The 21,344-nt window shown below is 38.9% G+C and overlaps 2 protein-coding genes across 2 annotated transcripts in view; one reads left to right on the top strand and one right to left on the bottom strand.

Moving 5' to 3' along the window:
• Window positions 1-210: 210 nt before the first annotated feature.
• tsn (translin) lies at window positions 211-3,391 on the top strand. Its single transcript, XM_056251896.1, has 6 exons — window positions 211-480; window positions 801-894; window positions 977-1,073; window positions 1,159-1,274; window positions 1,363-1,442; window positions 1,853-3,391. The coding sequence occupies exons 1-6, from the start codon at window positions 415-417 to the stop codon at window positions 2,078-2,080; spliced, it is 681 nt and encodes a 226-aa protein (XP_056107871.1). The 5' UTR covers window positions 211-414; the 3' UTR covers window positions 2,081-3,391.
• A 248-nt stretch (window positions 3,392-3,639) lies between these two features.
• si:dkey-91i10.2 (uncharacterized protein LOC555224 homolog) overlaps window positions 3,640-21,344 on the bottom strand; it is a 38,152-nt gene continuing 20,447 nt past the window's right edge. The window contains exons 2-8 of the mRNA XM_056251897.1: window positions 21,044-21,194; window positions 17,399-18,921; window positions 12,324-12,507; window positions 10,492-10,690; window positions 8,017-8,594; window positions 7,289-7,434; window positions 3,640-5,969 (exon numbers count right to left, since the gene is read on the bottom strand). Of these exons, the coding sequence (XP_056107872.1) occupies window positions 5,165-5,969; window positions 7,289-7,434; window positions 8,017-8,594; window positions 10,492-10,690; window positions 12,324-12,507; window positions 17,399-18,891 (3,405 nt within the window). The 5' untranslated portion in view covers window positions 18,892-18,921; window positions 21,044-21,194 and the 3' untranslated portion in view covers window positions 3,640-5,164. The remainder of the gene's footprint in view (window positions 5,970-7,288; window positions 7,435-8,016; window positions 8,595-10,491; window positions 10,691-12,323; window positions 12,508-17,398; window positions 18,922-21,043; window positions 21,195-21,344) is intronic.

The raw sequence follows: 21,344 nt of genomic DNA on the forward strand, positions 1-21,344 counted from the left end.
ACTTGCTGCTTCAAGTTGTGACCGAGTAACTGCTGTCATTTATTTGTGATATCATTTTTTTTCCCGGCTAGGCAACTCAGCTCACGTTTTTTTTTCTTAAAAAGCCAGAAGCTTAATTATTTGAGAAAAATATCTAAATAAAGGAAAGCGTTGGATTTTAGCAAGGCCAGTAGAGGGCGTCCAGGAGACAAGCGAGACGATCAGTACATCATCATCATGCGACGAATTGAGGAAGGACAGATGAGAATGTGCATGCATGCTGATGATTTGAATTATAACTGCAGGCTGTTTGGTTCGCGAGGAAGACCATTGATAAATAGTCTCTGTGTACATCCTACCGTTATCTAAATAGTGTATATTTGGATCAGCTAATCAAAGTATACAACTAAAGCGCACAAGAGAACACATTTGAAGATGTCTGTAACGGAGATGTTTAGCTATATCCAAGGCTTTCTGAGCGCAGATCAAGATATCCGAGAGGTAAACAACTGCACTGACACATAAACTGGCTTTTTGCAAAGCAAAATAACTTTACTAAAAATAAATGGGGTTTTAAGAAGCAATGTGTAGTCCGTTTGGAATGTCATGTACTGTCGCAAAACCTCTGAATAAATGATTGCTAGTATTATAATATGTCCAGTCATATTATCAGAGGATTTGTGACTTGTAAATTAGACTTGATAAAATGCAACAGCTATCAAAGTCTTGATAGAAAGTTCAGCGGATCTCTTTATGAATTTGTGTCGTGTTTAATCCACATGTGCTGTCGGCTGACTCATCTTTCCATGTTCTTCCTTTAGGACATAAGAAAAGTTGTCCAAGTTCTGGAGCAGACGGCGCGAGAGATCCTCACTGTTCTTCAAAGTGTCCATCAACCAACTGGTTTCAAAGACAGTAAGACAAGTTTAAATTCTTGATCTAAGTCTTTTGATTTACACGATGCCTTTTTATAATGCGTTTTCATTCCCTCCACCAGTTCCCAGCAAGTGTTTGAAGGCCAGAGAGCTGTTCTGCACCGTGAGAAATCACACTGGAGAGCTGAAAACTAAGTTCCCTGCGGAACAGTACTATCGGTTAGTGTAGATACCTCTTGAGCAATTCCAATTTTCTAGTGTTGATAGTTATATTAAAGATTTACACGTCCTCACCTTTCCCTAGGTATCATGAACATTGGAGATTTGTTCTTCAACGACTTGCCTTCCTTGCAGCTTTTGTGGTATACCTGGAAAGCGAATCCTTGGTTACACGTGAAGAAGTGGCAAAAATACTTGCCAGTATGTAATGTTCATGTTTATTTATATCTTTTCTATAGGATATTTGTGTGAGACTGTTGTAGATTAATTTTACTTTACACTTATGCAGTTGAAATCGACAGAGAAAAAGGGTTTCATTTGGATGTGGAAGACTATCTAGCAGGAGTTCTCATTTTGGCCAGTGAGCTGGTAAGTTTTTTTTTTCCCCTCTCAAGTTCATTCAGACTACCAATCTTATAACCTTTATCAATAATATTATACCTGTTACTGTATTAAAACATTAAGTTAACATTAAGGAGTTTTAATTAAGTGTCAATGAGTGATTACATTGACAGTAATTTGCAGTGACAAATTAATCATTTTCGTTTAGTTTTTGTAATGACCTAATTATGCAAAAATCACTTTTTGACTTTTTGTTTGAACATAAATGTGTGTCATAACCACCCCGTATATTATCCACATAAATCATAAGCAGTGTCTCAGAACAAGCGAGCCATTTGCAGTTTATATGCAATGCAATGCATTATAGTGGATTTTGTGTGACCTTGATGTGTAACAAATTAAAAGCACAATGTACCTTTTGCATTTTTTTCGTTTAGTCAAGGCTGGCAGTGAACAGCGTGACCGCAGGGGACTATGGACGTCCGCTTAGGATCTCAAACTTTATCAATGAACTTGACTCTGGCTTTCGCTTGCTCAATTTAAAAAACGACCCTCTTCGCAAGCGCTATGACGGCCTCAAGTACGATGTGAAAAAGATAGAGGAGGTGGTGTACGACCTTTCCATCCGAGGCCTTGCCAAGGAGCAGGAGACTGGAGGAGAATGAGTAGAGCTGTGGCTGGGATTCTCCACGACTGGAAGAGGTGGTCGGAGGAGGAGGAGGAGGAGGGAAGGGATGGAGGTTTTGAGGCCCCGGTATTTTTTAAGCCACTTGCCTACCAGGACAGAGATCAGTTCAGGTTTTAGTGGGGAAATCTTCTCTTTCTCACTTCTGTTCAGAGATGTTTTTATGTACAGATGCATTTGTTTGCCTGTTATTTTTGATTGGATGTTTTTTTACTAGTATTGATTGCTTTTGTCTCGGCCATTTATCTTGTGAATCATTGTACAGTCAAACAAGAAAACATTGTTTTGGGGGAGATATTTAAGAATTAATACTGAAATATTGATAAAGAGAGGGAAACAATGGTAAATGCTGGTAGAAACAGAAGTTATTTGCCTATGTTTGTTGTTTTCTGACCAGTAATGACATCAAGACACTTTCTTGATGTTGACCTAAACAAATATTAGCCTACATATGAGACAAACTGATTCATTAGATTCGGTGTTCTACACTCATAGCACATTTCTTGAATGTAACTGACTAAATCACGTTAATTGTTTCTTGCTAAGGTGTACATGAAGGTAAAATTGATAAACCTGTGCCAAAATATTTAGTTCCATACTGTAAAGACATCTTGAGTTTGTTGATCATCAGTTTCTTAAAGCACCGGCTTTGGTGCCATATTTACACTGATGTATTTCTCCATTAAAGAGAGAGTTCATCCAAGAATAAAAGTTCTGTCATCATTTACACACCCTCCTGTCGCTCCAAACCTGTTTGACTAACTTTTTGCAGAACACTGAAGATCATGTTGAGTATTTTTTTCTTTCCATACAATCAAAGTCAAAAGGTTTGGACCCCACTGACTTTTACTATATGAACAAAAACAGTGGAAACATTTTTCAAAATATCTTTTGTGATGCACAGACCAAAGTCATACAGGTTTGGAACAGCACGAGGATGAGTAAATGATGACAGAATTTTCATTTTTGGATCAATAAGTTCAAAGAGATTTCTTGCGGTATATTTTTGACCACCTGCTTATCACTTCTACTTTTCAGTTCATATGTTCCTTTCCCTGTTGTTCTGGCTCTTATGTTGTTCTGGATGTTGTTGCATGTTGAACTCCACCTGCAGATAGTCTCGTATCTGGAAGAGCTTTGGAAAAATAACAATTGTAACAGTACAATACAACTTTCAAGCAAATGTTTTAAAGAGCAAACTGACAGTGCATTTGTTTTCCTTTGTAAATATTTATGGAAATTGTTATGTTCCTCCCTATTTTGTTTGTGGATTCTCAGTGCATTGAACTTCTTGTTGTGTGTTCTCTGTGGGTGCATGTTTTACTTAAAATGGTTCTCAGTAATTTTCAACAATAATGCTTTGTATTCTTATTGTTTCTCCCCAAAGATAGATTTCTGTCTGACAGTATTAGCATTTGAAATGCCTGTTCATGTGGTGGTTCAACTGGGAAATCATTTGCTTGTTCAATAATGCTGTGTAATAAAGATTGTCATTGGGAATAATGTTCTCAGAAAACATGGAGTCATTTGAGAGAGATGGATACTTGTCATTTTTATTGTAATTCACAATATTTTACACAACAAAAAATAAAAATATTAAATTAGGATTTTTAAGAATGGAAAAAGTATTTAACAGCTCGATTGGTCTCAGGTAAAAATAACATCTCTGGCAGGTTCAACTCCTCTTTTCATTGTGTAATGTGGAAGCTATGGTATTTCTAACAGTTTCAATGCCGTTGGAAAAACAGTAAATATTCATGTTGAAACCTAAATGTCAAGATCCAGTGATAGCGACAAATCTATCCATTAGAATTGACTTTAAACGCAGAGAGAGACCAGGGTGAATGTGGTTGATTGCTATTGCTCAAGTCAACTGTGGTTCATTTTCTTTTAAAGCTCAAACAATCTTTAAAACAAAGTACAGTAAAGCTTTGTAAACTGCAGAACAATGTCCTCACTCCAGTTTTAGGACCTTCATATTAAAGTGCATCAAACAAAAACAGGTAACATTTAGCAGGTTGTCATAAAGCACAGTTCGTATATCAATGGGGAAGTTGGAATATTACAGCAGCTACTGAAAAATAATATTTTTCTCAATAATTTGACATAAGGCCCAATTTTTAGGTAAACGTAGAGGGAAAACTTGAACGAATAGTAGACTCATTTAGTATAAAATAAACAAAGGCACGTATTTTATCCCCCTCAAAGATTAAAGGAAAGCAACATTGTTATTATAAACTACAAATTTGGGGGGGGGGAAACATCAAACTGAGATTTTCTAATTCAGGATCTGGCCACAGATGGCTTCAGCACAACCATTAATGTGGCAATACTTGATGTTTAGATTGATGCTACACCCTCATTTATGGAGAAAACATACCAAAAATGTTTTGTTACATCATCGATCACAAGGATACCAGCTTTACTGCCGCTACATAATACAATGAATATTATTGCTGTTTTGTAAACCAGCACAGTGATACAAAAATGAGAACTGCTCCTGGGCGGCAGTGGAAATAGTTGCTAATGGAAGAGAGAAAGAGGAAGAAGGAATTACAATGGTCCGAAAACAAAACAGCTTTACCCCAGTTTTCACACAACACAGGTTTCCACTCTGTAGTGCATACTTAAAAGTCCACATAAGGTCCATCCAATCAAAACATGTTCCCTCATGCTTATCACAAAAAACATTTCACAACTGAAAAGGTTTCTTCTCAGTCGCAAACTAGTTGTACAATCAGTGTTTTACAAGTGCAGCATTGAGGCACCTAAGAAGGCCCTCATTTTGGTATGCCAAAGGGCATTACTTTTTGCTTGACAGTGGATTTTTCCTCTTCCCAAATGTCATTTATTTGCTTTCCACTCATACAAAGTGCCCCTTGCGGTCTATATTAATATTCAGTCTTTTAAATCACAGTAAAACCTTGCAATTTAAAAGTCCATTGGTGGAGGAACATCCAATCAGATCCGATTCCCCCACACAAATACTGTTTTCTCAACAAAATATTGATTTTTTAAATTATTGTTTACATCAGAGTTCTGCTGGGAAGGGATGAGGGATGTCTCAGGACCGGCTCTGGGTCGTGTTAATCATAATATTAGGGAGAGCATTGCGTCGTTTTCTCCAGGATCCCAGATCACAAGCGTATCTCTTGATCTGTCGAAACCACTGCTGAGTGCGAGGTTTGTCGGAGGCACGGAAAACGAAGGCCTCGCGCCGGATGTCCAGCACCTCAAAGGTGTCTTCACAGTCGGGGTCGTTGGACACCACGGAGTTCGCCAGACAGATGGGCTCCCGTAACACAGTGAACTTCCCGCTGCTCTTGTCCTTGATGAGCACCAGTACACCGTCCTGCACCGTCTCTGAGGTCTCCAGACTCCCATCGGTCACCACCTCTGCGGTGCGCAGGGTGCGTACCATGAGTAAACCCTGAACGTTCTGGAATTTGAGGGATTTGCTTCCCTTCTTGAGCCACTGGCCATCGGCGGGCTGCGCCAGCTGGAGCGCCCCCTCCATGATGAAGCGCGTGCTCTCTCGTGTCCAGCCCACCGTCTTCATCGACAGCTCTCTCATCTCAATGTTGATGACCTCTCGGTTCTTGCGGCTGTCACGCCGGAAGGAACGCAAGGACCACGTGGCGGTCCCCTCCTGTTTAGTCTTCATGTTGATGTGCTCTAGATGGGACTCCACGCGGCTCTTGGCTTCTTTTAAGCGGGAATAGTCTGGATGACACTCGTTGGTGGCCTTGCTGATGCGACTCAGCAGCAACGGGTACTTGGTCACACGCTGAAGCGGCGCCATGAGGAAGGAGCGCAGGTTCATGCGCCTGAGCGCAGTGTTGTCGTTCTGGGACACGTCGAGGAATATCCTGAAGGACGTAAGGGAGGAAACATAAACATGTGACAATTAAGAGAGTTCCTTCTAATGGCATACGCTACTGTTCTATTCATCAAATAATCCTGAAAAATACAAATCACTGTTTCTACAAAATTATTAAGCAGCACAACTGTTTTCAACCTTGTTAATAATTAGAAATGTTTCTTGATCAGCAAATCAGCATATTAGAATGATTTCTGAAGGGTCATGTGACACTGGAGACTGAAGCAATGGTGCTGAAAATTCAGCTTTGCCACCTCAGGAATAAATTAAATTTTTTGATACATAAAAATAGAAAACAGTTATTTTAAATTGTAATAATATTTCACAATATTACTGATTTTACTGTATTTTTAATCAAGTAAATGCAGTCTTGGTGAGCATACAAGGCTGCATTAATAAAAAAAAATAAATAAAAAATCTTACCAACTCCAAACTTTTAAACGGTGGTGTATATTGTATACATAAGATTGGTAACATTTTCAAATAAATCTATGGGCTATGTCACTTCCTTTTCAAATGTTTTTTTTTCTCAAAGTAAAGTTGTAAAAACTAATGAAGGAAGACTTCTCACCTAATTCATTGCAAAGTAGTGTACTACAAATCTGATTTTCACTTCAGTGTTGCCATTAAAAATTTAAAACACATTAGCAGGGCACAACAAAGGATGGGCAGATGGCAGAGTAGCCAGTGTGCCAGTATTTCAGGCTAGTGCCTAGTTCACTGTCACTTGCCTAGTTGGTCACAATTGCATTCATTGATCATAATACATGTGGGTGCAAATGTTTTGTGATGATTTAAGTATGTCACCAAGTTATCTTAATGAGTGACATAACGTGAAGGCCAAGTATGGTAACCCATACTCGGAATTTGTCCTCTGCATTTAACCCGTCCAAGTTAGTGCACACACATTAATTCATATGGCATACACTACTGTTCTATAGTGTTCACTAGCTAGCTATCTAACATGATGTTAGGATGAGTTGAATAAAAAAAAGTAAACTATCACATTATTCCTTTGATTTCCAGCAAAAGCTAGTTTGAAATCATTACTGTATAATTTTCAGCTATTATTGCAAAATCAAAAAAATAATACATTATTAGGTACAGGTTGTAATTTGACACATCTTATTAAAATATTTTATAGATGAGCCGTGGTTGGAAATACATTTGAAAAGACCTACTAACTAACAATCTACTTACACTGCTGATGCTTAACTGCCTTTATTTGAAAACCCTGAATGGCTTTGCAAATAAAGAGGATAATCTACAGTACTTTCTAAAAGCAATTAGAGAAAGTAATATGTGTACCTAAGAAGCTCTTTTTCTTTCTCCAGAGTGTTGAGCATGTTGACAGATGTGGACTGCTGCAGGCAGTAGGTTTGAAACGCTGGAAGCATGTTGACAAACTCCAAGAAGATTTCTCCAATGCACACAGTCTGCAGGTCCTCATCGCCCTGTATGAGCACAGAAGATTCATTATTGTGAATAATGAATCATATTATAACATTATAAATCAAAGTAGTGACCACCGATGGGGTTTTTTCAATGCAGATATCAAGAGAGCACAATGCAAGTTCGCTACAATATATAAACAAACTGTTTAAAAAATGTAGGGTTGGTACGATTTCCTTTTGGTAAGTCTCTTCTGCTCACCAAAGCTGCATTTATTTGATCAAGAATACAGTAAAAACTGTGATATTGTGAAATATTATTACAATTTAAAACAACTGATTTATATTTTAATATATTTTAAAGTGAGTCTTCGAGTGTCATGTGATCAGAAATCATTCTTATATGCTGATTTGCTTAAGAAACATTTATTATTGTTATCAATGTTGAAAACAGCTATGCTGCTTAATATTTTTGAGGGAAATATTTTTCAGGATTATTAGATGAATAGAAAGTTCAAAAGAACAGCATTTATTCGAAACACAAATGTCTTTATATAAATGTTATATAAATGTACTGACTGTTTTGATCAATTTAAAGCAACCTTGCTGAATATATCTAACTCTATCACTATACCTGCTCCATACCTGATCAAACGCCTGATCAATGCTGTCCTGCAGATGCTCTGTGAACCTGTCATTGACATCAATGAGCTCTTGAACATTGCTAAAGACCACGGCCAGCTGCTCTGCTGTGAGCAGTCCTGCACTCTGCATGGGGCAGTAAAACTCTTCCTTGATGATGCGCAGGTCCTCTCCATAACTCGACTCCGTGTTGAGAAACTCCAGGATGGCTTCTTTGCGCTCGGTGCGCAGCTTGGAGCAGCGTTCGCACATGCCCTCCCCGTGGGCACCCTCTTTGTGTCCGCAATCGGGACAGGGCTGCTGAACCTCCCAGGTCCTGAGGGATGGCGTGGGTCTCCTCCAGCACCGAGCCAATCCAGGGCCGATGCCGCTGTCCACACGTTCTACCTCAGCTCCGGCACTGTGGCGGGCACGACGGGGCTCTTCCTCGTCTTCGCGCTCATCACTCAACCCTACGACACCACTGTCTGCGCTCAGGCTGCTGACAGTACTCCAGCGGTGCTGTGCTGTGCGGCTCACACCCAGGCCCCTGCTCCTCTCCTCACCTCTGGGCTCCGAGCGGCCCCTGGCTGTGCCTGGCACTGATGACAAGGAACAAACAAACATCAGGAGATCAGCTCTCAGAATTTCATAACAACCCTTACACAAATGAGAAAGTCTAATATAATAATTAAAAACTCTTTAAATTGTCAGTTTTTAAAGTCATATACATTGAAACAGAACAGATCAAACTAAATATTTTAATATTTAAGACAATGCATTTGAGGTGTCGTAAACTTTAAACAACCCCATAAAGTTATACAATAAGCCAATACTTCTTTGGCAGCAGTAAATTTGCAGAGTATAAATAGTGGATACTAGGGATGTAACAATATATTGTGTCACAATATATCGCAATACAAAAATATTTATCGTGGATAGTGCAATATGTATTGTGTATAGTTCACTCAAAATAAAAATTACTTTGTGAGAAAAAAATTCAAGTTTTCAGAGTTTTAGTCTGTCAGTACATTAAACTAAAACTAATATATATAATGTTGAATATAATGTATAATAATGCAATGGGGGAATATTTGTGGGTCCTGATAAAGCCAAATTTTTTTTCAGCTTCAGAATCATGAATATTTTTATTCTGGTGTCACTATTGTCCTGTGCATTGGGTTACCAGCACCAAGTCCAAGCCTATTCATTTACACCCACAATGTAATATCAAATTTTGCATTTTAATCAACAGTAACATTTTTGTTAACCTTTTATCATATGTCTTGGAGTATCGCAATAATATCGTATTGTGAGGCCAGTATCGTAATATGTATCGAATCGAATCGTGACATGAGGGTATCGTTACACCCCTTTTAGTATACACTACTGTTCAAAAGTTTGGATTCAGTTTTTAAATGTTTTTGAAAGAAGTCCCTTTAAGGTGATGATACACAGGGCAACTTTTTGAGCAATGTTGCTGGGCAATGTTGCCGTCAACGGGCAACCAGATGAGACACAGGGCCCACGACTGACCTAAATTATCCAGATAGAAATGTATTGCCCATTTTCAATGGGAAAGTACCCAAACAACAATTGCTCGGCAAGATTGCCCAGCAACATTGCTCAAAAAGTTGCCCTGTGTATCATCACCTTTAGTATGTCTGCTTGGAAAAAAAATATTTTAAATTTTAAATAAATTTTTTCTATTTTAATATATTTTAAAATGTAATTTATTCCTGTGATACAAAGCTGAATTTCAGCATCATTACTCCAGTCGGCAGTCACATGATCCTTCAGAAATCATTCTAATATGCTGAATTTAGTGCTCATGAATTATTATTATTGTTGAAAAACAGTTGTGCTGCTTAATATTTTGGTGAAAACTGTCATCTTATTTACACTAAGTACACAATAACTGATGAATGACAGATATGATAAATATCTACTTTCTTTAATCTATAATTAAAAAAAGAGAAAATGATGAAAGTCTGCTATTACAAATTGTACTGTTTGAAATAAAAAAAATAGCGGCTCATTATAACAGAGGACGGACCTCTGGGACAGAGCTCAGAGTTAAATAATTACAATAATTTATAGGTATTCCTTTTAAGCTAATGCTACACGATGATCTAAATCTAAAATCAAAAACAATTATATATACAAATTCTGATGATACCAATACATTTATAATATAACAAATAATGGCAAATAAGCAATATGGTGCTGGAAAGATATGCATTTGATAGTTGCCTTTTAAGTGTGAAAACAAAACAAAGTACAGACACAGAGTATGGATGCTGCAGAAAGATAAAAGCAGTCCTCAGGTCATGCATGTGACGGCACTACAGTAAAGACCTAGTAGCAGAGTCTCAGGATAACAACTAAAGTGTTACCCTTGGGTTAAATGAAGGATTGTCAAAACAAAACTAGGACGAGAGTTATTTTACTTACAGCTAGAACTGTGAGCAAAGCTGGGTGCAGTTGAAAGAGTCTTACCACTGTCCCTCTCTCTGCGATGAATGTGCAAACGTGCCGCGGCGGCGATCTTCATCTCCAGCTGCTTACGCTTGGTGGCGTCTGCAGGCATGGGGTCGCTGTAGTGGGGCCGCAGGCGGCACTCACGCTGGGCCCTCACTGACTCAGACAGCTCATAGGCCGCATCTGAGCTGGAGCGTCTGCAGCCCGCCCCAGAAACCTGCCGATAGGACAGACATCTGTTAATCATCCGTGCACATGACAGAGAAATGGTCCGAAATGTATGTGTGTGTGTAAAGGGAAAGTTCAATGTGTAAAACTTCAATGAAGGCAGATTTGATTTCTAAGCACATCTAAGAATTAATGGAACCACTAACTGTTTCAGATATCGATCAGAGTCACTGCATTACAGTACATTCAAAGGGTGTTACATTACCAAAGCTTTTAATATATTGTGGTGGTAAGAGGATTTTTTTTTTTTTGCTGTGGGTTTTCATGCCCATTTACTGTTCATAAAGTCTATTGACAGATTCCAAGGACATAAAATGCATCTATTTTATCAATAGAAATGGCTCAGAAAACTAGTTTCCTTTCAAAACTGGCCTGTTGGAAGTCACTATTAATGGGATAGTTTACCCAAAATGATGTCAACATTTATTCACCCTCATGTTGTTCCAAACATTTTGACTTTCTTTCCTCGGATGAAAATAAAATAAAACATTTAGAGAAATGTATCAGTCAATGGTAACCAAAAATGTTCAGTTACATGCTTCAAAATATTTTCTTTTGTTTTCCACCGAGGATTTTAATTTTTTGAGTGGACAAACCATTTAAAAAATGTATCCTATTTGTTTAAAAAAAAAACATTCCTAGTCTTATTGTGTATAATATACTTTGCTTTTGTAATATATTTCATACAATTTTTTTAAAAAATGGGACAAATATAAACTCTATGAAACACATTTCTACACTTCCTGACACAACTGTCCTTTTCGGCTTCCCTCAAACTACATGTAATACTTGAGACTTTTCTTGATCCAATCAAGGATAAAATCAGGTCAATTATTTTATTTTCCAGTTGAAATACATATTTCACTCAACAATACAGCACAATGCGGAAATAAAATATGTTGTCAATGGTTTCATGTTGACTTTAAAAGTGTTCACACTGACTGACGGAATTGATAACCTTTTACCTTTTACACCTCTGAAACACTAGATAGCTATTCCAAAATGAAGTCAGTACATAATGTGTTTCAGTTGAATCTAATAAAAAAAAAAAACACAATCTATGGGGTAAAACCCTCAGAAGGTCACTTGACAGCATTAGGTTCTCAAGTGTTATCAATGTACGAGAAACAAGACACCAAGGGTTCAGGTGACGTACAGAATTATTAATAAGGCAGCAGTTATCTTAATTAAAAACACTGAAATGCAGAGACAGAAGAAGAATCTGTGCGCAAGGGGCTGACCAATGAATCATAGCAACATTGCACACGAATGCCAGCATTCTTTGATATCACCCTTAAAAACATGCAGCCAGTCAAATGGCGTGAATGAACGTGGCGCAATGAAGAGCAGGTCGGCATCTCAAGCAGCAGTGGCAGGACGCACAACCTGACACAGAGAGGAACGGAAAGCAGTTACCACCATGAAACCTGGCTCTAATCCTTCCTGCGTGTCGCTCTTAGCTGCGGCTCTGCGTGCTCCGCTGCATGTCTGCAGTCGCCTCTACCGTGCAGATTCCCCTGCAACCTCAGGCTCCCATACGCGCTGATCACGCTCACATGCATGCATGACAGAGGCGATATTCAGAGATGTGCGAGTGTGAGAGAGACGGGAGCATTCCTTACGCATTCTGACGCCGCTTTCCCCTGTTGTCCCGTGGGCTCGGTGCAAGCCTCCTCTCCGCAGGCCGACGTTGTCATGGCAACGTGGGCAGATTGATGGCTGGGATGGGGAGCGGTGATGTCAGTGACGTCATTCTGCTCACGCGACAATCGGACGGGAGTCTCGGCTGCAATCTCTGCACTGCAGCTGGGGAAGCGAGGGAGAGAGAACACAAAGACGGAAAATGGGAGTGTTAAATCGGAATTACAAGTATGTATGTGTGCTGTGCGTTCAACCCCCATTTCTCTAGGGAGGACCAGTGCCCCACAGAACAGAGGGGCTCAGGGTGGACAGCAATTAGACGCATCAATTCACATTAACACCTGAACTCCTCGCTACAAGGTTCTGAATGGGAACAAGCACAATCAATCTTTTAGATTCCTTTAAGTAAGGAATCTATGTATCTCTGGATGACCCCACACACCGCAGACGATGAATAAATAACAGCACATAGCAGAGTGAAACTGCTTAAGATAATATGATTTGATTTCAGAGAATATCTGTTGAATTTTAGTTTTCTTACCCTTTTGTCAAATTTATATTTTTTATTGTTATACATTTTGTAAGATAATAAGACTTGTTATTAATGAATGCGGAAAATTCAGCTTTGCCTTCACAAAAATGAATTACATTCTAACATTAAAATTAGTGCTGTCAATCGATTAAAAACTAATCAATCGCACATTTTTCTGTAGTTAATCGCACCTAACATTCCAGTTTTCAATATATTTTTATATTGTAATAACTTCATATTCAATCTCTAAATTAATGTAACAAAGACAGTATATTTAAAATATTTAATCTAACAGGTAGGAAATATACAGAAATTGAATAGTTATCAAACACTTCGCAGTTTACGGCATACATTATAAATTAAATATAGATACATTTTTATTAAAGCTACAAAAGTTATTCAGTCAAGAACAGTGAGTGATTTTCTCTTTTTCTTACGTTTTTTGATTAATTTAATTAAACTTTTATTCACATATAAACATTCACCAACGAACACATCAGTTATGATAAAAGGAAGCTCAGACGTGTTTACTTGACGTGCGAGAACCAATGAAGTTCATTCTCGTGTGTTACACAGCACGTTTGAACTTCCGCAAGAACCAACGAGGTTCATTCTCGTGTGTCAAGCAGGTTCGGTTGAGCTTCTGTTTGTGTTCGCTGATCAATGTTTATATGTGAATAAAAGCCTCAATTTAATCTGTTCATCATCTAAAGTGATCATGTCTCTTCAGAAAATGTGGACTAAACCACTCAAATCATGTGGATTAGTTTTTACGATCTCTTTATAAACTTTTTGAAGCGTCAAAATGGTAGTTGCGTAGCTGTCAATGGAGAGTACAAAACTTGCTCAGATTTGATTAAAAATATCTTCATTTGTGTTCCGAAGATGAATAAAAACGAATTTGGAATAACATGAGGGTGAGTAAATGATGACAGAATTTTAATATTTGGACGAACTATTCCTATAACATAAATGACACAGAGGCTGATTAGGCTGCTGTCACTTTAAGACATGTCGCACATGGGAATTTTGGCATAAATTTGTGTGTTTTTGTCTATTCAAGCGTGAACGAGAACTCAATGCAGCTGTGTCATGACAGTGCGCTAATTTGTGTCTTGCCGCACTTGAATGGTTTAAAAGCATTTGCATGAATAAGAGCATGATAATTTTTTTTTATTCATTTAGCAGACGCTTTTATCCAAAGCGACTTACAAATGAGAACAATAGAAGCAGTTAAACTAACAATAGAACAACAATATGCAAGTGCTATGACCCTTCCCAGTTTAATCTAATGCAGTAGGTGTACTTTTTAATTTTTTATAAAGATAATAGATATAGAATAGACGATAAATTGTTAGTAATGGATCAAGTGTTGCCGAAAAAGATGCGTCTTCAGCCATTTCTTGAAAATGGCTACGGACTCAGCAGCTCTGATTGAGTTGGGAAAGTCATTTCACCAGCATGGAACAGACCAGAAAAAGGTCAGAGAAAGCGATTTTATAATGTAACGCTGGCTAAAGGATGACGGGAAAAATGGATGCTACATTAATTGCGTAAATAGGCTATTTTTAACGCGTTAAACGAGTTAATTTTGACAGCCCTAATTCAAATAGAAAACGCTTCTTTTCAATGTTCACAATATTTCACAATTTGATTAGTTTTTACTGTATTTTTGATTAAATAAATGCAACCTTGGTGAACATTCAAAAACATTAAAAACCAACCAAAAAAATAGTGATTAAAAATAAAACAATTTCAGTGTATCAAATCAAAGACATGAAAAACTAATATTAAGATTAGTAATACATTTGTGAATGAATACTGATGGATGCACATTCATCTTTTAAACATATTAATCAGCTGTTTGTCTCAGTTATTGTTCATATACAGTGCCGGTCTCTTGGGTTTAAAAACAGGTGCTTTGATTAATTTGTTATAAACTCTTAACTGCCTCTTCTACATCACTTCCATCTCCTTTAATGCTTCAGTACCTCAATATCTGATAATGCTGGACTCATTACTGTCATAAATTTGCATAAATGTCATCTGAGAATAGTGCTGACAGCACAACGAGGAGCTCTGAAGCATTCAAAAGAAAACACACACAAAGACAAAGAAGCCTTCATCTCACTAGGAATAGAAGAATCACTAGGAAAGGAAGAATCACAAAATGCAGATGTTAATTGCTGGCGTGGTCTAATGCCATTTTTAATTCTAACAATAAAACGTGGAAGAGTTCATCCACAAACCTGTAGCCGTGGACTGACAGTAATTAATATCCCGCTCTGAAAGAGACAATAAAACCAATGTCTTTCACACGTGAATGAAATGATCATTAAAGCACTGCAGATATATTGCCTGTCATTTCAACAGTGCTGTGTGAATTCATTCATTGAATGTTTTCCCCTAAATTATTTTATAACTTATTACCGGTAAGTCACTTTATTCCAGTGTACTGTCAGGCTTAGATAAAAGCACTTTCAGGCTGATATTTTACTATTTATTTAAAGGTACAATGTGCATCCTGTCCAACAACACTGACTCAACTAATCTATAAAAATTACATTTACACCATGATAAAACAAATAATAATAATTGTATCAGGGCAATAACCTTCCTATGAAATGCTCATCTATTCTAGTCAAAGAGATTAAGTGTCTGTAAGCTTAAATAAGAACTATGGCATGTGACTTGTTCTTCTTTCTTCTATCAAGCACACAATAAATGAAAATAACTATATAAATGTCTCATAAAAACGACCTGGAAGCCCCCGAGCTGCTCTGTAGTAAATGAATACCCACACTTGAGGCACTACGGTACAGCTGGGATATTGGATGTTATATTTAGATGGTTCGCAGCCTGGATTGAACTCCTGCCCTGGAGGAACATAACATAGAGAAAGGCTCTGCAGTGTCGAAAAGCCTCTGACGCACCCGCAATTAAGCTCTGTACTATGTCTGGAGCAAATTCAGCTGAAGGAAAATCTATACGGATTTATGCATGCTAAATTTGAGAAGACTGTCAGGGCCAGAGTTATGTGCTGTTATGTTAATCAAATTCCTGTCAGGTTCGCATATTTTACACTTGTGAGATTCTGTGAGTAAACGTGCTGTTGGTGGACAGGTGTGAACCGCCACAACACAACACAACCACCGAAGAATCAGTATAATACAGTTACTGCCTGTGTGATTCAGTGGGGAATTAATGGGGTTTATTGCTATAGCATCCAGTCCTTTACCTTAGGTTGTTGCTCCTACAAAAATCTGGTTCTTCATCTTTGATTTCCAGTAATGATATTTATCCATAAAACAACATTAATTTACCTGAAGCTTTACCCAAATTTAATGAAGTTTATACTTAAATCTAGTCTGTGGATTTTGTTGGGTTGCAATTTTGTACTGGAAAACAAGACAAAGATACTGATTAGGGCAGGATATTTAATAGAATTTCTAATAGCCATGTTTTCACATTCCTGATATAGCTAAACCTGATAATCATCATAGAATATGGCACTATATGCAAATATCACATCTGCTACCGTGTGCCTGACATAAATGAAGACATTAAGAATCACATCAGTAATGATACATTCACTCTGTTTCTCTGTATACAAGCTGTGCAGAGATGCTGGAATAAATCCGTACCAACACAAATACTGATCCAAACGCTGCTGGATTCATTTTCACAGTTAACAAGCAAAACTGATAACCAAGAGATACACTGTTCCAGCAGATGTCCATTTTTACTCAGCATACTATTTTTCCCATTTAAACTCTAAATGATAACTTACATGGTACCGAAATGTTGGCAAATATTGGAGATTTTGAATTAATTGGCAATGGTCAATACTGGATGTATTGACTGATATTTGAATGGATATATTTATTAATTTAATTGTTTACGCTCATTTCCTCTATTTTTACAATTAAATTCCCTTTGCCATTATCTTCTAACTCTCAGTTCATAAACAACTGTCAAATATTAAGATGAATAACAATATAATATTGAGGTGCATTAAATCACGTGTGCCATTTAAAGTTATTGATTTAAATGTTTATTTTATTTCTAATTCATTTAGAAAAAGTGTATTGGATTTTAAATGTCAGACATTTATTAATACCCAATCTATTCTCTAAATGCGACTTAATTATCTTATTGTGAACAATTCATAAAGGCATAAGTTTCCTTCAAAATATCATAAATTGATCTTCCATTGAGACAGACTTCTCTCCTGTGGAGTATGCCTGACTTCCCCAATAATTTAGTTTGCTTAAACTCCGCCGCTCTCTTACAAACAACCTCAAGCTCACATTCAGATCTTCGTCCATCCAATCAACAACCAATGGATAGAACCAAGTCCATGTCGTACATTTTCTTTTCTGTTTCAATAATTCAATTCTCTCTGATGTATCTCACAATACAGATAAAATGGTCTGTCGCTGCTTCCGTAGCATTGCAACTTTAAGTACTAAGTAAATGACCAAGTGTACCACTACCAATACATCTACTCCTTCATCCACTCACCTTTTTTTAATAAGGTCCAGGGCGGATCCCAGGAAGCCATCCTTTATTTTGTAGATTTTGGCTCCGTAGCTGGAAAGGTCTTGGCCGTCCAGAAGGATTGCGGGGCAGCAGCTGGATGGGCCATCGCCACACTCCCTGCGGGGCGGGAAGGGGAGAACATTTACATCTGTGGCCCCAGGGCCTGCTGGGCCCTTTGTCTCCTCCTCTCTTCCTGTAGCAGCTTGAGGGTGTAATGGAGAGCGAGCTACTGGGCCTGTGCAGATGGGTCCTCCCGGGACATCTGTGGTGGAACTGGGCTCAGAGATCTCTCCTCCCCTCTCTCCGCAAGGATGGTTCGAATCTTGAGCGGTGTTGACGTCAGTGTCAGTCCTTTCCACACTCTGCATTTTCTCTGTCTGTTGTCTTTCCTCTCTATGCTTGTCGCTACTCGCCATTTCAGACGACCTGTGGTTCTTACTGCCCTCCCTTTGCCTCATTCTCTTAAATTCCTCAAATGTAGGTATGTGCAGGCGGCCCACCGGGGGTCTTTTCCTCTCGGGGGTTGACTGGGCAGAGTTAGTGCAGATGGGCTCTGTGGTATGAGCTTTACTCATGGTACTAGACTCCTGTCTGGAGTTCAGAGCCAGGTTAGGGGTGCTTCTTTGCCTTCGGAGCTGCAGTCGTCGCATTGCTTCCTGTTTGATCTCCTCAGGACTGGTGATGCGACGGGCACTCAACTCTTGCTGTCCATTCGTTTGCAACAATGCCGTCCCAAGCCGAACTGCTACATCCTGATTGCAAGGATACTGCGGACAAGGTGCATTACCAAGCACAGGTTGAGGACGCAAGGGCTTGTGGGGCTCCGTCACACGTGTGCTCTGGAGCCGCAGCTTGTCTCGAAGACCCTTTCGGGCGTTTCCGTTCATGCCCCAGTCCTCAACCGCAGGTAAAAGCCATTGCGGGAAGAGCGGTATATCCTTTCTGACCACTCCTCGGCGGCCGTAGATCGCCATTCCGTCGAGGGATGGCATTAAGCCATATACCTGTGGTCCCTGAGGAGGTCCATCGTACCAGTGGCTGCTTGAAGTGCAATGAAGAATAAACTCACTGTCCACACTCCTGTAAGGATACACATTGGGGTCGGACACAGCAGCCCAGTGCAGGTTTTCCAGGCTGCGGTAAAGTCGGGTACTGCCGGTGTTCACGCAGCCTTGTGGAATGCGCAATGTCCCGTAGCCAGACTGATCGTCAGGCTGTTTGAGAGGATGCATACTGCTGGTGGAGCAGTAGAGCCCCAGGTTGCTGAGCAGGCCATTGTTGTTGTTGCAGTGGCCTGGCGCAATGTCCTGGGTAGGGAAGGGGGGCATGCCATGATGAGTGAAAGCAGACAGCGGGGGGCTGAGGACGGACAGGTCCATGGACAAGTCCATGCTGCACCCTGCAGGAGAGCCTGCTGGGGAGTACTCACATTGTGAAGCTTTCACATCCGGCATGGCCACAGAAGGAGCTGCCATCTTCCAGAAAGGAGCACTAGGATCACAGCCCTGCAAAAATGTACAGACAATACATTGACATTACATCAGAAGAACAAGGTCATACTCTCTGCATCTCAACATCAGTAATTCACCAACACCTGGTGGTTAAAAATGGTAAAAGGGTCAAAAATAATGAAAGTGTGTGGTTCATTTGCACTATAAATTCTGTCCACTTTAGCTTTTCTGTCCGCCTTTAGCTTGGCCAAATAAAAACGCTTTACTAATTAATCAAAAAAAAAAAAATGTCTTAATACTAATCTACTTGCATATACTTTAGGTTTATACATCTAACAGTATTCTAAGTAGAAAATACATACATAATACAGCATTACTATAAAGTAAATATTTTCAAGATAATATTTTGGGTTTTCATTTATTTTGTCTTTAGTACAATGACATTAAAAAGACAAGTTTCTCACACAGCATGAATGGGTTTTTATATATTGCTAATAGCTGAATGTTGTGGCAAAAAAAAAAAAAATTTAAACTGGCATTTTGTTTCTCCATTGCGCGTTTTGTCAAAAGAAAAGAAAAGAAAATAATTTTACAAATACATAAGAAATATATTCCAATGATAATCCTTGGGTATACGTAAGCAATTGAGGATTTTAAAATACCAGATGAGATTTACAATTTCCTCAGGTTACAAAATTAATCATGAGGATGTGCTACCAAGGATTTCAGTAGGTGATCCTGAAAATGCTAAATTATTTCCTTGAAGCGACGATTGTATGCAACCTGTGGTAATGGCTTGTATGTAAGGGATTCAGTTGCTCGCTTGTGTTTGCAACAAGCTCTCCCTTTCCCTATCTTAGTGCCCTTCAAGGGTGCAAAAATATAATTCACCCAAAAATTCTCACATATTTAAAAATGGATTGTGTATACTGCACAACACTAACAATATTCCTCATATCATAGAACTGGTTGTATTAATCTATATCACATCAAATGATCCTACCAAAGACAAAACTACACTTAAGGTAAAACCAGTACATTTAATAGTTCAATAATCACTGCAGCATTTATGCTCATGATGCGTAGTTCCTATGACTTGTATAATCATATTAATATTCTAAAAATGGCTCGTTCTTTTGTATGAATCAAATGGTAGGGGGAATCATGTCTGGAATTAAAACATAAAACCGAGAGGGAGGAAAATCAGAAGGGACAGTAATGAATAGAGCCACAACACTCGCCCGGGGCTCTTGTTCCACTAATCAGATGAGAACTCTGGATTAGCTAGGAGAGCGCTTCTCTTTCAGTAATTAGTACAAATTGCCTTGCTTTGGGCCATATTAATATCCGACCCGCAATCTTAAACAGAAATCAGGGTCAAGCCAGGAGTTACAATAGAGCATGTCACAATCATTCCAGGCAGCCAAATCCTAGATGAATATTTATCTTGCCGGTCAGAAAACAACAATGGTATGTGATTAGATTGAAAAAAAGCCAGGAAACTAGTGATTTTTAGAGACAAAAAGTGGGGGAATCCCAGCATGTCCAGGTGTTCAATTAACGTTTGGCCCAATTTAATTAAAACTGAGCTGTTGAAAGCCCTCTGGTATTATCAGGCTAATTTCAACGCTCCATTTGGGAGATAAGGAGAGCGAATCCCCACTTTTTGTTTTTCTGTGAATTGTACAGTGGAGCGCAGGGAGGATTTATCTTTGTGGGCGAGTCGACTCACTGTCTCAATAGCACTGCCAGTGTTTTCTTAGCTTGTGCTTGAAAACTGCTGACGTGTGAATAAACAGTCAATTAGCATAAGGAGCTTGTTTAATGAGCCTGTAGCACAGGATCAGCTCACGCCGGGCCCACTATGTCCTCTCTGTGTGTGACAGACAGACAGATGCTCCGTTTCCTATTTGAGCAGAATTATTACAGACACAAGAAAGCGTGCGCAGACAGTCCCTCACTGAAACAAGCGCTTCATACAAAGCCAAAATACAGGAAATTCAAAAAACTCAAACCTGAGGATTGGATCAGACCGATTCGTGACAAACTAATCAGGTTGCCTGATTGATTTTAAATTATACAGTTAGCCCATACATGTATCTGCAGGCCTCTGCCGAATGACTGGACCTGGAGGATTGCAGTATGTTAGTCTCTTACGTTAGTCATAAAAACTTACCCCATTTTATCAACTCTGTGTGTGAACCTTTACTCGGCTTGCTTCAGGCTCTCATTCACAGGCTCTGAGCCAACAGAATCCCTTTTGGTTTGGGTTAGAGGTAGACAGACCATCCACAACACCAGACAGCTGAGACCTTACGTACAGGAAGCTACAACAGAAGAGAGAAAGACATCAATACAGGCATCCAAAAATAATACTGATCAATTTCTGGAATGAAATTTGCCTGCAGAATTTCTATGGATCTTGTGGTTCTGTTTTCTCTGAGAGAAAGCATTTGCTTTGATTGAGGAGATTTTGT

The sequence above is a fragment of the Rhinichthys klamathensis genome, unplaced genomic scaffold (assembly GCF_029890125.1).
Source record: "Rhinichthys klamathensis goyatoka isolate OS25496 unplaced genomic scaffold, OSU_Roscu_1.1 h1tg000090l_1, whole genome shotgun sequence".
In the NCBI taxonomy this organism is placed as follows: domain Eukaryota; kingdom Metazoa; phylum Chordata; class Actinopteri; order Cypriniformes; family Leuciscidae; genus Rhinichthys; species Rhinichthys klamathensis.